General features: G+C 36.7%; 1 protein-coding gene across 8 annotated transcripts in view; it reads left to right on the plus strand.

Annotated features, from left to right (window-relative positions):
- LOC124171931 (membrane-associated guanylate kinase, WW and PDZ domain-containing protein 2-like) overlaps window positions 1–15,851 on the plus strand; it is an 85,939-nt gene that overhangs the window by 39,388 nt on the left and 30,700 nt on the right. For 4 of the 8 annotated variants that reach the window (XR_006868017.1, XR_006868016.1, XM_046551364.1 and 1 more), the window contains exons 7-13: window positions 3,399–4,085; window positions 4,508–4,699; window positions 4,855–5,043; window positions 5,126–6,737; window positions 8,971–9,184; window positions 11,399–11,594; window positions 15,507–15,629. Coding sequence is in view for 6 of the 8 variants with exons in the window: in XM_046551364.1 (XP_046407320.1) it covers window positions 3,399–4,085; window positions 4,508–4,699; window positions 4,855–5,043; window positions 5,126–6,737; window positions 8,971–9,184; window positions 11,399–11,594; window positions 15,507–15,629 (3,213 nt within the window). In the remaining 2 variants the exon portion in view is untranslated. The remainder of the gene's footprint in view (window positions 1–3,398; window positions 4,086–4,507; window positions 4,700–4,854; window positions 5,044–5,125; window positions 6,738–8,970; window positions 9,185–11,398; window positions 11,595–15,506; window positions 15,630–15,851) is intronic. The other 4 variants (XM_046551365.1, XM_046551366.1, XM_046551362.1 and 1 more) reach the window with 3 other exon arrangements.

Raw genomic sequence — 15,851 nt, forward strand, 5'->3', positions numbered from 1 at the left:
AAAAGTTTTCTGTCTATCTTTATGATGGCACATTTTGTTTTATGCATTAATGATTTATGTAATTAATGTCTAACTTAAAGCACTTTTTAATGTGATTGGTCTTTAATGTGGTCTTGATTATCATTTTTAAATGTATTATCATGCTTTTTTGGGGAAGTGAAATGTAAATAGACTAACCAGTGCCATTTACTCATTGGTTTGAGGATATGTTCAATTATATGCCCTCTATAATATTTTAGTGTAATCCTTATTTATCTCCTCCTATTAATGAGACTAGTCATTTTGCTGTTATGAATAGTAGGCTCAGAGCAAAATTGGTTACTTCATCTTCAGTTAATTTTTTGCATGAATAGTTAAATAAATTTTGATGTCTTTCGTTTTGAATCTCTCTTGAAGGGAATATGTAGAAAAATTTTCTAACTTAAACGTAAGAGATTTTGGGGCTGAGAGGTTTAATGATTTTTGATGATTGTGAGGATTTTAGTGTTGACTTAATCTCATTTAGCTGTCACGTTATGATTGTAATGCTTTGGTATTTAGGATAGTTCGTTAGCATTTTACGACATTTTATTGTTTGGTTGTATTTGTGTGAGGGTAATTTAGCCTGCACAAAATATTCTTGTGTGCAGTGCAGCTGTGAAAATGAGTATTATGGATTCCTGTATTTGATAATTTGAACAAGTTTTTCTTGCTGAAAATAGATTCATAAGCCTTTAGAGGAGTTAGATTTAGTATCCATTTAGTTGGATATTTGCCCTGAACTACAGCAAAATGTTGCCATCCAGTTAAAATTCCCATTTAAAGTTGTCATTTTGGGATATAATAGTACTCTTTTGCTCTGTGCTGATTTGAGTTTGAATCCTTGAATTCTAAATTTTTCATGCTTGATTATACTGTCCATGCATAAAGTCTGGATACCCAAGTTAGAAGCGTTATGTTTGAGTAACTATTCTATCCGATGTTATGAAATTAACTGCAAATGAGAGGAAATTTATTTATGTTTCCTCAATATAATCAGCTACTCATCCTTTCAATGACAGTTTTTATCTGGCTTTGTATGAAAAAGGCACTGGTTTAAATTCTCTGAATATGATTCCTCCACTTTTAGTGCCATTTTTTAAACTTCTCCGTGCATTACATATGAATGTCCATGCAATGGAAGAATAGACTCTTAGACATGCATACTCTAAGCAAAACTTTTCAATGATTGTGTGAGTGCTAAAATCTGTCGCTAAAGAAAACTCTGAATTTCGCTACCATCAGAGAGGCGTCACAAGCTACCACTAGTGAAACCAGCTTACCTGTTCCTACAGAAATGGAAGATTATTCTATGAAAGAGAATAATCCTACGAATATAATCAACAGATTTGGGCGTTACTTGGTGGAACGATGAAATATTCATGGTGAAATAAAAACACAGTACTATTCCACAAATTTATATTTTTGGAGTCTACTAGTTTCGACGTTTACACCATCATTATCACGTCACACGTCATTTTGAAGACAAAAGTGGTGTCTATGCCCTGACATGCGACGAGTGCAACGGTGTGTACGTTGGTCAAACGGGCCGCAAGTTTAAAACTCGTGTTGATGAACACAAAAGAAGTGCTCGTTTGAAAGACTCCATTTCCCATTTTTCTAAACACCTGTCCGAATCCGGCCACAACAGTGATTTTAATATTAAAATTTTACATGTACATGACAAAAGTGTAAAACTGGATATTTTAGAAATCATCAAATGCACTCTTGCACGTAACATCGAAATTTTTAATGATATGACTGTTCAAATGTTCTAACTTTTTATCTACTGTTTTAAAATCTGACTTCTTCCTTGACAATCCTTCCTCCTCCCCTTCTCATTAACCTCGTTACCACCTGACTTTTATCTGCCTGCCCCCACCCCACCTCCCCAAGCTTTTATACTTTTTGTTTTGAACCTCCAATCCAACCAACAATGCCCAACCAACAATGCTCAATGCTCCTCCTCATTTAGTTCCCCCTCCCTCCTCCTTCCCTCACACTATTGTTGGATAAATAAGGCTGGATGTTGTATGCTATTCTCAGTTAGTCTTGATAATGACGGTGTAAACGTCGAAACTAGTAGACTCCAAAAATATAAATTTGTGGAATAGTACTGTGTTTTTATTTCACCATGAATAATCCTACGAATATTCCGCACATACAAAGCCAGATAACTAAACACTCCATTTAGGGCTGAGTTTCTCATAATATTGAGGAAGCATAGAAATTAATTTCGTTTCTAGGTTATTCCATAACCACCAATGAAGTAGTTCAGAGGTAGAACTCTTCAAACTTGTGTATCTCCACTTTTGGAAGGACAGTATGACAGTCTATTTTATTTCCTCAAATATGGCAGAAAATATAAGTTACATATGCTGTGCTTGATTTATTTTAGCTATTAAATCCTTAATCATCCTAATAATGCATTAATAATCTAATTTGTGTGAAAGCTTTTCTCTTAAGGATGGAAATTTCTAATGTGATTTTTTTGTGGATTGTGTAGAGTAGGTGTTGGGATGCACATTTGTCCTTTGAGTACACTTTTAATTCTCTCAATTTACCTTAATCACCCATATTTGTTTTTAATTATTTTATTGTTCCTTGATTTATGAAAGATACTATGATCCTTAAGCAATATTACATGCTTTTTAATATTTTTTCTGTACATCATGTAAATATTTCTATTTAGTATCTTTGATTTGTACTATGAGTACCATGTAGAATTCCATTGAATGACTTCAAATTTGAAGAATTAAAATAAAAAATTGGTCTTGATATTTATTTAAGTCTGCTATGTGACATCTCGTTTTAAGGAACAAGTGTATCATGCTAGTATGTGAGAAAAGTTAGGCAGAAGATTGTTTGCTGGCTCATAAATTTTTTACAGGTTTTGAACTCATATTTAGGAAACTGTATATTGGACCTTGTAAATCACATTCTTTATCCAAAAAGAAATTGCAGCAATTGGGTAAATTACTGCATTTCAATTGTTGATGAATTTAGATTATATTACTTGGAATTATAAAATTATAATCTTTTTAAATATGTAGCTTTATATTTTTACTGTTGGATTATTATTATTGTTGGAAATGAATGGATTGAAAGCATTTTTTACTGTGACTTAGCCTATTCTTTTCTAAGTCAACCATCCCTTTCATTATCATCAACTCTATGCCCCCAATGCTAGGATTTGGGACTCAAGGAGCTATATTTTTTTTACAAAGCTTGAAGAGAATGAGTTCAGTAAAAATGATGTTGAGAAAGACATTGGTTTGTCATCAGGCTACTTAGAGTATGTTTTTACTCGTCTTCGTAAATTCTGTTATGTGATTTGATGTGTTGGATTCTGTGGTGACAGGCGTGTCTCTGGTCTTTAGGGCTGAACTTGTACCTGACCTGTATACCTTGCTTGGCTACCGAAGGGAAAGATGTAATGCTGAATATTCAAGCACAGCACACCTATGTAAAGCCACGAGAAAGCGGGATTTCAGCACAAGCGGGCACATCCATCATCCATGCAAGTTCCCAACCACGGCACTCCGCAATTCCTACCCTTCCACCTAAGCAATTCTCAGAGACTAAGAGCCCTTCTCTAAACCAGACTATAGTTCCCAAATTTGCCCTTCCATCCTTCCCACCTCAGGTGTCCCCAAACTGGCCGTACCTTTTTCTGGCCAGTTCTCCTGACCAGGACGGCACCTTTGCTTCTCCTGGAAGGGATTGGGATCCAAATGGCTCATTTTCTAAGTTTCCCACCTCAGATCCTCTGTCTGAGGCTGATGCTGCCCTGTTTTCCTCTAATTACTTGGGAGCAGAGAATGGTTTTCCTTTGGTTGGAGGTTCTGCTATGAGGAATCGCTTGAAACGATACTCTTCCAGAATCCCTCTCTGGCCATGTGGCTCTGATATCCTTCTTTCTTCTGCTCAGAATTATCCTGACCAAGTTACCTATTCTCCCAAATCCAAATCTGCCACCAATCCCTTCTATTATAGAATGAATAGTGAAGGTCAGGTTATTGGAGTTGAAAACAAAAACTTTAAGGCACAAAAACACAAGGCAAAAGGTATAAAAAATCATATTTCATGTATATTTTTTAGCATTCTAACCTAGAGTTCTACTAACAAGTGAAGTCATAATTAGGTTATATAGGTGCCTGCTTGGATGTGTTTGCGACATGTGCATTGGGGATTTACTAATACATTAACTTCGAAGAGTATAGTTGCTGCTTTACATATCAACCTGTAGAAAATTGCATTTATTTTCTTACCATAATTAAATGTCATTTTCGCTGTACTCTGTCCCAACCTTGAGTGCCTTTGAAGGGGAAGATTGAATTTCAGTAATGCATGACAAGGCTGTTTTGTACTGAGAAAAAATGTAATGGTGAAAGTGCTTTCAATCAATTTCTTCCCACTAAAGTAATTTTTGAGTGTCATAGTAGTAATGAGGCTAGTGACTGACAGTTGATTTAATTTTCTTTATCAGATTATGAACGCCCATTCTTTACACGTAATCCAAATGAGTTAAGAGGGGAAAGAATACAGACGACTCTAGTGAAATCCTCGAGAGGTCTTGGATTTACAATTGTTGGTGGGGATGATACAGAGGAAGAATTTCTACAAATAAAATCCAAGGTTCCTAATGGTCCAGCCTGGCTTGATGGGAAACTTCAAACTGGTATGCGTGTGTTTTTAACTCACATGTATGAAATTGGTCTACTAATAATTATATAAGTGCTGTCTTATACAAACAGTGATATTTCTAAATCTTCATTCTGAGTGATGACATTTTTGGTTGGGGTTCTCTATTGGTGTCATATTTTCCTTTTTCAGGTGATGTACTTGTGTATGTGAATGATACTTGTGTTTTGGGTTTTACTCATCATGATATGGTTAGCATGTTCCAGTCCATTGGGCCTAATGAAACAGTCTCTTTGGAAGTTTGTAGAGGCTATCCTCTCCCTTTTGACCCAAATGATCCTAACACCGAAGTTGTCACTACAGTGGCTGTTAACGCACCCGGTAAGAATTCTTAATCCAACTAGAACCAATTTTCATGAGTCCCGATTTTTTTTATTCAATGATGATATCACTTTTTTTTCAGATGCAATGTCATCAGACACAAATGTATATGTGGATCGAGATGGGAATATGAAAGGTGAAAATTACAACTTCTTGGATGCATCATCTGAAGCTGGTAATGTCCATAATGGCTCCGATGATATGGTTAACAACTCAGTGAAGTCAATGCCTGACCTGTGCAACTCAGAAAAAATGAAGGGCATTCAAAGACCTAACAGCACTGATGCTATGCTCAGTGACTCTCCAGCAAATGCTCTTTCGTTGGGAGATTTTGCTGAATCTAGTTCAGGGAGACCTGAATTTCTGACGATATCAATTGTTAAAGGTGCTATGGGTTTTGGCTTCACTATTGCAGATAGTGCTTATGGTCAAAAAGTGAAAAAAATTCTCGACAGGCAAAGGTGCAAAAACCTCATGGAAGGTGATATTCTTGTGGATATAAATAATATTAACGTGAGGAATATGTGTCACAGTGAAGTTGTCCAAGTGTTAAAAGATTGTCCTAGAAATCAAGAGGCTACTGTAATGGTTCAGCGAGGTGGTATAGGTTCACCAAGTAAAGGTAAAGCAAAGAAAAAGGAAGACCCATCAAGTCCTAGGAAAAATGTGTACAAAGAACCAATTGCAGGGTTATACAGGAGTAAAACTCCCACTGCAGACTTGTATAGTACTCAACAAAAGGAAGTGATACCTAACAGGCCAAAAACTCCTCTAGTGGACACAAGGGGTCGTCCCAAAACACCAACTTCCTCCCAGAGACCATGGACCCCCTCTGAAGGTGGTGGGGGCAGTAGTGTAGGTGCGAGTGATAATTTGGTTATAGGAAATACTGGTGGGAATGGTAGTGGAACTAGTGTTGTTGGTGAGTTTGGCACTTCGGAAATCTCAGGATTAGGGCCATCGCAGTATGGTAAGGGTAAATCAGGTCTAAGGGGGGAGGGTACTGGCAACAAAATGGCTATGTCCCAAAATCCTGGCTCCCCTATGTCACCATATGATCCTTACAAAAGTAGTTTGCCATATCCAAATGTGAATTACCCAATGGGTGGACATGATCCTTCTCGTAGTCCCCTCTCGCACATAGGTGACCGAATGATGTCTGTGAACTTACAGGATAACCCTAAAGGAGAGTACATCCGCAGTCATAGTCCTGGTAATGATTTGGATGGTAGGATGAACAGTGGTGAAATGGACCCAGTGCAAAGTGATGGTTGGAATAAACCTCAGGGCCATTATGATTTTAAAAGTGGTGAACATTTTTCTGGTAATGTGCCTCAATCTCCTAGTGTGTATGACCATGGTGTTACAGACATAAATCGATCTGATAATCGTTCTCCCTCAACGGAATACTATGGCCAGTACATTTCCTCCTCTTTCTTTAATGGCTATGGTGGATCATATGATCAAAGTTACGGTTATGGTTATGGTGAAGTTCAAGGTGGTGGAGGTTATCCTCCTCATAAAGACTATGGCTTTGCTGCACAAGGCAGTGGCTGTAATCCCATGTCCCCTAACCTACTGGGTGGTTCTATTCCCCCATCTAGTAGTGGATACTACACATCAGACAGCTTAAGCAGAAGAAAAGAAAGTACCAGTTTTGAACATGAACAACCTTACCCTAGTGCTGTTATTAGGTAAGTTTTAGCTGTTACTGTTATGTATTAATATCATTCCAAAATTGTTGATAAATTATTTTCTGTGAACGTGAATGTCTCTCTTAAAACATCCATTCTATGAAAGGCATTGTGCTACCATTAATTATTAATATTGTGATGCTAAAACAAAAACACTTCTTTAGTAATTGTCCAACTTACATGGAACATGTACTGTCCCAGGTTTTGACAAGAAACCACCAATTCAAGGTACTTATCTGTGCATGTATCATTAAAGTGCGGATAATTACTTCAGAATTGCTTTCCTCCATCATCATGATAGAAAAATTTCACCGGATAAAACCAGAGTCAAAATTTTTTGTTAATATGTATTTCTTTTTTTAAGTGCCCTCTCATGTATTTTCTTTTGGGAAATGTAATTGCATGACATTTAAAAAATGGTTGTGAAAGTAGTGTTTTCTCTAGCATCCAGGAAAATTTGTTTTTTTAAATTGTTATAACGACAGTATTTGGCAGTTAGTGACATAATCTTAGATAGTTTTACTACTATAGCACAAATGTGATCTCTTTTGTTTTAAGGAAATATCTGTTTGTTTTTAGGCAATTTTTTATCAAAATATTTGTTTAGAAAGTTTTTCATCATTGAAAAGGGACTAAGTGAATGTGGTAATTCAGGTTTTTAGTGAAATTTGTGTCAAAAATATTTAGAAACTTTAAAGAAACCTTTCCTTAATATTATGTAATGCTTTGGTGAAATGATCTCACCATATGCAACAAAATTACTTTACTACCTGTGATTTTGCCATTTCAACATTCAGTATTTGTGCAGTTGTATCCATAAGTTATGCTAAGCTTCTGTTCGGAAATGAAATTTATTTATTTTTTATAATCTCACAGGGGAGGAAATTTGAACTGCTCTTACATCTTATGCAAAATTGCAATTGCTGCTTCATCTAAAGCTATAAGTTCACATTTAGTGGGCAGCTCATTTTTGAGTTAAAATTGAAATACGAGAATTTAATTTTAGTTTCATTCTTCAATGAGCAGATCATCCTGGTCAACTTTTAAACTTAACTGTGTATTCCCTTGATGTCACATAAAGGAATGTAAAAATGATGAAAAGTGATTGTAACAATGTAGAAGATGCTGTTTGAATTTCTCTCACCGTGAGATGATAGTAAAAACATAAACATGTAACATTTTCAAAACTGCATAGAAAGCTCAATTTGTCGCTTTACTTTTGCATTCAACTGTGCAATATATACTTCCATGTATAGTATTTTTGTGTAAGTAAAATACATAGTATCCCTATATTTCTTTATATTTTGTGTACTTAACAAAGATAGATAATTTTATGAGTGTTTGGTATTTGCCCAAATTTTACTTGAAAACTCTTTATTCTATGATTTATTGTTTTTTTAAATGTTGTCATTGTTACATTAATGAAATGCATTGCTTAGGTATGGATTTTGTTGGACGATAACTATTTAAATTTGAAAATTTTCTTTTTGGAATTTCATGATTTCACCTAACGTTAAAATGGCCAGCCGAATCTCTATGTTCTTTTGTGTAATGTGAGGATCAGTGGCTTAACTATGTGGGGTGGATGAGGGGATAGATACCCCCCCCCCAAAGCCTCAGAGAAATAAAAAAATATTTAAAACTATTGTCTAGCTTTGACAGATAATAACCGTGTCTGCTTAAAGTTAAATTTTTAGTGTCAAAATGATGTAAAACACATTTCCAACGTAGTCGTTTTTCTAAAATTTTCCCGGACACCCTGTTGCCTGGGGGTGTTGCCACCCCAGGTAATCTAATCCCTCCTCCAAAGCATATTCCTAGTTAAGCCACTGGTGAGGTTGCTACATATTATGTATTATGTTTGACTTTTCATAATTACTTTTATCTCATGATATCATTCCTTCTAGTTGGAAAAAAACTTCATTTTTGTGATAAATATAATTTTCATTATTGAGCTTTGCTTTTTACTTCCTCTAGGATGATTTAGTTGCTCATGGTATAATAAATGAATAAAAAGAGGAGAAATTTGTGATGTGTCCAATGTCTAAAGCCTGGATTTAATTAAATTTTGATCCATGACCTTGATAAGATTCAACCTACTCTTTGAATCTCAGGCTGTTTATTAGATGAATATAATGGAGTGAAACTATTTCAATTGCATCACGATCCACCAATTTAGTGTTAATATTGTTCTTGTGATTTGATCTTACACTATATTCCTTTATCAATGTAGGTATTCAAGGGATCCCAGGTGGCCGGACAGTGGGCCAGTTATTGGTATGGGTGGGGCAGCTGTTGTCTCCTCTCCAGATACTGGTGCATCGACTGGCAACCATATAATGCCCTCAGAGTGGTATGAGACTGTCGTGACCCTGGTGCGTCAAGAGACTGGCTTTGGCTTCCGAATAGTGGGCGGGACTGAAGAGGGTTCACAGGTAGGACCTATGGTGAGGAAGCGAAGGCAGCTGTGCATTGAGGCTGTTGTTTCACGAGTTTCTCCATGGGGTCTCCTTTCCAATTAAACGCATGTGGTGACCTTTCTGGTATCTGGTGAGAAGAAAGTAAACAATATTAAAAAAAAAAAGCACGAGTGGCACATAAATAATTTTATGCTGCTGTCAAGGGTGCTATCAGTTCATATTAACAGGCCATGGCTCTTTGGGGATTTACATTCAACTAACCTTGAAAGCAACCAAGCACAAGCTATTTCATCCATAACAAAATTAATTTTAATTCTCAACTCTGTCTATGCAAATGTGGGCTTAGCTTTTTAACTCATATCTTTGCTTAATACAGCTGATCTCATTTCAATAACCATGGCCATTATGTCAATAAATGAATGTATACGGCATATTTAATCATATTATTTGGAGTTTTTTCCTCATTAAGTGACATAATGGTCACTACTATACATGCAATTATGACATTTCTAGCGTTATCCCCTTGTGGCATGAAGTTAGCCCAGAATATCAGCTCCCTGTACTCTTTGTGGAATATTTTTTTATTATTTGGAGTTGCATCAAAGATGAGTTTAATGTTTGACCTGGATAGAAAGTGTTTTCTGTTATGAATTATTCTCCAAAGTACAGTAGAAGCCTGTTTTTAGTGAGAAGGGAGTGTCAAAAGGATTACCTTATAATGAGTGATTGGCAACATGCTATCAAAAGGCCTTTGATTTACATGGAAAATAATGAGGCCAAGTAATCCTAGTCATAGTTTAGGTTTGATGTTACGAGGCATATCTCTTCATAGTATATCACAATTAAGTTTTATTTATTTATTCCCATACCACATAAAACAGCACGTATATGCCTTTCAAATTGGGATTTTTTGGCAATTTAGCAATTATACTTGCACAAACAATCATGCCCTGGATAGTGACTCAAACTCCCAACCTCTTGTTTGTCAGGCAACGACTTTCCCCCCTTATTAAGGCCTGAAAAAAGTAATCGGAGTCACCCATGTTATTGGTGACATTCAAAAGAATGACTCTAAAAACTGGTGCACACATGGTGTATATGTTTATTTTACAAGCCACTACATTGAAGCTCCTCGTATACCATGAATGCACCACAATGTTGTTGTTCTTTTGCTGATCCGAGTTCACGGGGAAGCAGAATAAATGGAAGGCCAAGCACCTGGCTAACACTGATAGAGGAGAGTTTTGGTTGGGTAAAGGACAGGGTGAACTCTGCTGTATGCTAGGTTCATGTGGGGCAGATCAGATAGAATATTAACACTTGCAACATTTAATGTATACTGAGGCTGCCTGATCTCTCTTGTTTTGGTTAAAAAGAATCTAAAGTTTCTTTTCAACGATCATAGTGTAACTGCCGTGGGCTGTTGAGGGTGATGTAAAATTTTTGCTTGTGTGGACTTATTTTATTTGAAATATTTTAGGATGCTGTTTTCATGACCATATAAAGTATTTTCCTTTTTTATTTTTAAAATTAAAAAATAAATAAGCATGCCTTCGTTTAGTGTTCACTGAGGATAAGTCTATCTTGCATTATTACAAAGTAAGTGCTAATTATTATTGCTGATATACAGTGATTGGATTCCTAATTAGGTGATTGCGTTAAACTACAGCAGTTTAAGGGTCAGATGTAGTGCTATTAGGTTTGGAGATTTACCAGAGGTTCTCATGAAATAATCGATCTACCAATGCCATCTAGTCAATGTGTCTTACAACAGGTACTAAAAATATCATTTTGAAGTGAATTTTCTGTTTTCTCATGGGAATTCAGTGTTGTGTATAATTTATCTGTCATTCAACTGCTGCCGTCAGTCCTATTTTTATGTATGAATTTTGAAAGCTCTAAAAACATTGTTATACCCTTTTTGATATGATCAGTGAATGTGTAGACCACTGTTTTATTGTACGCATTTCAACGAATGTGTGGACTTCAGTTCTATGAAATTGCTTTGAGCTCATGAAGTTCCCAGTTAATTGTTTTTCTTCGTCATGATACATTTTATTTTAGCATCTATCAGAAATTGTGTCACTGCTCTTATTTTAGCTTCTCACTATGCAGTATAAAATGCTCTCGTATGAATTATTACTTACACAAATTAGTGGTTACCTGTTGGGATGTTACTAATCAATTTACTTTTTCTGTGCAAAATCTTTGTTCTGCTAAACATTATTCTTTCCTCTGTAGGTGTCTATTGGGCATATAGTTCCTGGAGGTGCAGCTGATGTGGATGGTCGACTTTGCACTGGAGATGAAATTGTTAGTGTTGATGGCCAATCTGTACTTACCACCTCACACCATCATGTTGTGCAGCTAATGGGTCATGCTGCATCCAATGGACAAGTGACTTTGGGTATCAGAAGGAGAGTTATTCCTAGCAATGGTAAGATATGAAAGAGGTGGTGACTATGGAAATGGTAAAAAACTTTTTCCGGATACCTATGAGCCAGGGTTTCAATTAGCTGTCTTTATAGCTCAGTATAATACCTCAATTTATTTAAGAAATATTTTGATTCTCCTGAGCTTTTATCAAGGGGTTTAAGTTGAGCAATTTTCGGCCATTTTAGCAAAAATTTATAGTAAGAAAGAGAAAGAACCCCACCTCATTTCGTAAGAAACGTGTACACATTGTCCAGAAATATGTAAATAATGGGTAATTTATATTTGAACTTCCTCCTTATAAATATGAACAAATTATTACCATGTGGGTCGGCAACACACCAAACGTGATTGCAGTGTTTCCGTTGCTTTCATGTTGAATGTTACGGTTTTGTGGTTTTGAATAATCAACAACTTATATAAGGAATATGAGGATGTCGGTAGATCATACATTGAGCTCACTCATATTGAACCCATACGTAATGAAGTCCCATTTTTGACAAAGTTCAAGCAGTTTTATGTCAAAAAATCCTCATAAGTTAAAAATCCAGTTTCTAACTATTTATCAGATGATATAGTCCCGCTGACAATGAAGTTAACTGCTAAAGGTAACCTTATTTGTTTTAATCCTCATCTTGTGTGGTAATCTTCATGTAGGGTTCGCACTCAACCGTGAAAACCTTAAAACCATGAATAAGCTGTGAATTTCGTCTACCGTGAAAAAACCTGGGAAAAGCTGTGAATTTCGCCATGAAACCTTAAGAATATCTCAATCTTGATAATAATACTACGATTGACTGATCAAATTCGATATATTAATCATGTTTCAAGGTCAGGCACGCGCAGACTCTTGGTCTACTCATTTCTCTACACACGAATATTCGAAGTGTAGTAATTGGTCCGTACTATATGACGACAGATTGACCGATATTTTCCATTTTAATGTATGAAGTCTGTTATTTTGTCTAAGCGTTTCAATTTCAGTGAAAGCTTGGGATGAACTTGTATTCGAAAAAGGACGAATGAAATAACTTGCATTTCTAATGGACCCAGAATGAACCATTTACGAAAATTATCTGATTTGTAACTCAAAGTTCGGTTCCCACACAAAATTAGGGCACATGCCATATGCTTTGAAATATGAGTTTGCCATTGGAATTTTACTTACGGAAAGATTTCTACGGCAAATAGGCTTTCAATTTATGGCAATAGATCTCACTGGACTATGCTCACCTCGTTTGAATTTATGTGAATAATAAAGTGAAAGTGAAAATAACGTGTTTCAGTAGGTATTTATTTTGTCTTTATATGTTTCAAACCAAGTGCATTATAATTATATGAAATTGGATATTTTGATTTATTACATTCTATAAACGATTTTAATAAATATTTTCCGCAATCTCAGAAAGATTGGGTAAGGGAAATTTAGTTACTGTGCAGTAATAACAACGTGCGCAAAAGACAATCTCTCGGCGAGTAATTAAAAAAGGACTTACGGAGTTCAGACGGAAGAAGGTCCTAAGGACATTTGCATACTAAAGGAGGCCATGGTATTCGGCGTCCGGGCAATAGTGCGGTTGGGTTGGGCCTTTAGTTGGCCCTGAATTTTCCAAACAATAGTTGACGTCATAACAGATATCACTTTTCATTGCTGCGTTTACATTCACGGCATCTGTCGCGTGCGTTAATTTTTAGTTAATATACGGCCGGTGATCGTCCTATTGCTGACTTATATACGGACCATGAATTTGACGACATTGAAACCGTGAAAACCTGTAGAAAAAATGTGAAAACTTGGAAAAAAATACATGAAAACCTAGAAAAAAACAGCGAATTTCATTATATAGGTAGAGTGGGAACCCTGTCATGGCATTATCATCTGTGTATCAAAACTTTGAGATATCTTTCTGTGAATGGAAATGACTTGCATACGTGCTCATCTAAAACTTTCTTCCTGATCGAATCTCAGAATCTCCTGCAACAAGGTCAATGTCTTTGCATCTTAAATTCCTGAAGGAATGATTCACTTTGGTCAAGAATCCTCTCCATTCTATTCATATCGCCTGTTTTCCATTCTGTAAATAATTCTCAGCCTTCTACCTTGGGTTCCTTTTCTGCACCACTGCTGGGGCATTTTCCTTCTCTATTATTCTTGCAAGCTCTCTGACTTAGGAAAGAAAATCTGCATAGCTTAACCCTTTTGCACCGGAGCCTTTTTGAGAGCCCACTTCCACATTACGAGTGCTTTGAAAATTTTTTGAAATTTCCACGTGATTAGCAAAAAAAGAAGAATTCATTTCTAACTTTAGATTTATAAGATAAGCAACAAATTTTTTTTGAAACAACACTGCAAATAGCAATGTGTGACCACATGAACGAGATAGGAAAGGGTCGATCCTAGCGGCTGAGGAAGGGCCTGGGCTTGCGGTTAGGCCTCAAAGTTAGGCCTTATACATATATATAAAGTATAGGAGGCCTTATACTTATAGGGCTCAAGGGACAACAACTTATCTAGAACTACAGTATATGTCTGAATATAGTCCCCCCTTTTTTTCCAAAAATGCCTGTGGCAAAGGTAAAGGGGGGGACTATATTCAAACGCATTTTTTTACTTTTCCTGAAACTGAAGCCTCAAAATTAGGGGAGGGGACTATATTCGGAGACATATGGTATTTTGCGAAAATTCCACAGTGAAAAAATCATTCGCCTTGACCGGGATTCGAACCCGGATCCCTCGATTTCCGGCCGAGTGCTTTAGCCAGTTAAGTTACTGAGGCGTCATTCTTCCCTGTGGAAATTTGTGGACTATACCGGACATGGTGGTATGGACTGCCGAGCATATTATGTGACGAGCAGTCCAAATCGTGCGCATGGCGCCACAGCCGGGGAGTAAAGCCCGAACTTTGAACACATAGAGGTGTTCTCTCTTGACGAATTTAAGTATACCGGGACTAGCCACGGTGATAACTTTACGGGAGTCACCCGCAATGCACAATTGTGCGAAAATTCCACAGTGAAAAAATCATTCGAATGATTTTTTCACTGTGGAATTTTCGCACAATTGTGCATTGCGGGTGACTCCCGTAAAGTTATCACCGTGGCTAGTCCCGGTATACTTAAATATGGTATATTGTCCTCTGCAGTCACTTCCCTCCACCCCATGCCACATATGCATGGCTTTCATTCATTTGTATCGGAAAATTGGCGCCACACATGTGTGGCTTTCATTCTTTTGTAAAGAAAATCCTTGCCGCTCATGTTTGGCATTCGGTGCAAATCAGTTAAGATGAGTAAAGCCAAAGGAAATTAGAAAATCCCTGACCTGTCAGCTGTTGAGATTGATCTACATTCAGATTTGTGCGCTGAGGAGCAGTGAGAATTGCATCTTACAAAGCCCATAAAATCCCTTAGCAGCTGCTGTTGGTGGAAAGGTGTTGTTCATGTCATTCGAGGTGTATGCAGGTACTTGAGTGGCTCAGGCCACTGTGGAATTGGAACAGTTAAGTTGTGTGAAGTGGCTTACATGAAGAAGGAATTTGCGAAGTCTTAAATGTTGGAGGTCAAGAAGCCCCAGCTTTAATCTTTTGTGGGGTATATAGGACTGTGTGCATACCATGTGTCAGTGTTTACTTCAGAGTGCCACCTATTCAAGGCCTCTGGAAACTTTTCTCCATTGATTATAATTAAATTTTCTTCTTTTAGTGCTATTTTCCTTCCTTCCTGGTGATTATTATTTTTTAATGATCAAAATTTAACTTCATTGTGACTCAAAATGAGGCTCAGAATTACTGGCCACTATATAATGAAGTCCAGTTATAAAGAAGTAGATAGTCAGCTCCTTTAGCTTCATTATTAATGGTCTTCTTTGTAATATCCAGTGAAATAAAATCGTCATTGCATATTTATTCATTTACAGAGGGGCCAAGCTATCCAAGGCAAGATATTGGATATCCATATGATGTTTCAGTTACAAGGCAAGAAAATGAAGGTTTTGGATTTGTGATAATTTCGTCTGTCAACAAAGCCGGTTCAACAATTGGTGAGTTTTGTATGCACCGGGATTTATCCTTCCTTGAGAGCCTTCTTCTCAACCATTTACAGCAGAATAGTCTTTGGTTACTCATCTTAGTAGCCTGGGGAAAATAAGTTTTGAGTAAATACATTGGGTTTCAGTGAATGAGTTGCTCAATTCATTAAGACTTGCTAAGTCACAGTAGCGTCCTTTAATTTAAGAGACCTTCCATGCTTCATCAAACTTCGC

The sequence above is a fragment of the Ischnura elegans genome, chromosome X (assembly GCF_921293095.1).
Source record: "Ischnura elegans chromosome X, ioIscEleg1.1, whole genome shotgun sequence".
Lineage (NCBI taxonomy): Eukaryota > Metazoa > Arthropoda > Insecta > Odonata > Coenagrionidae > Ischnura > Ischnura elegans.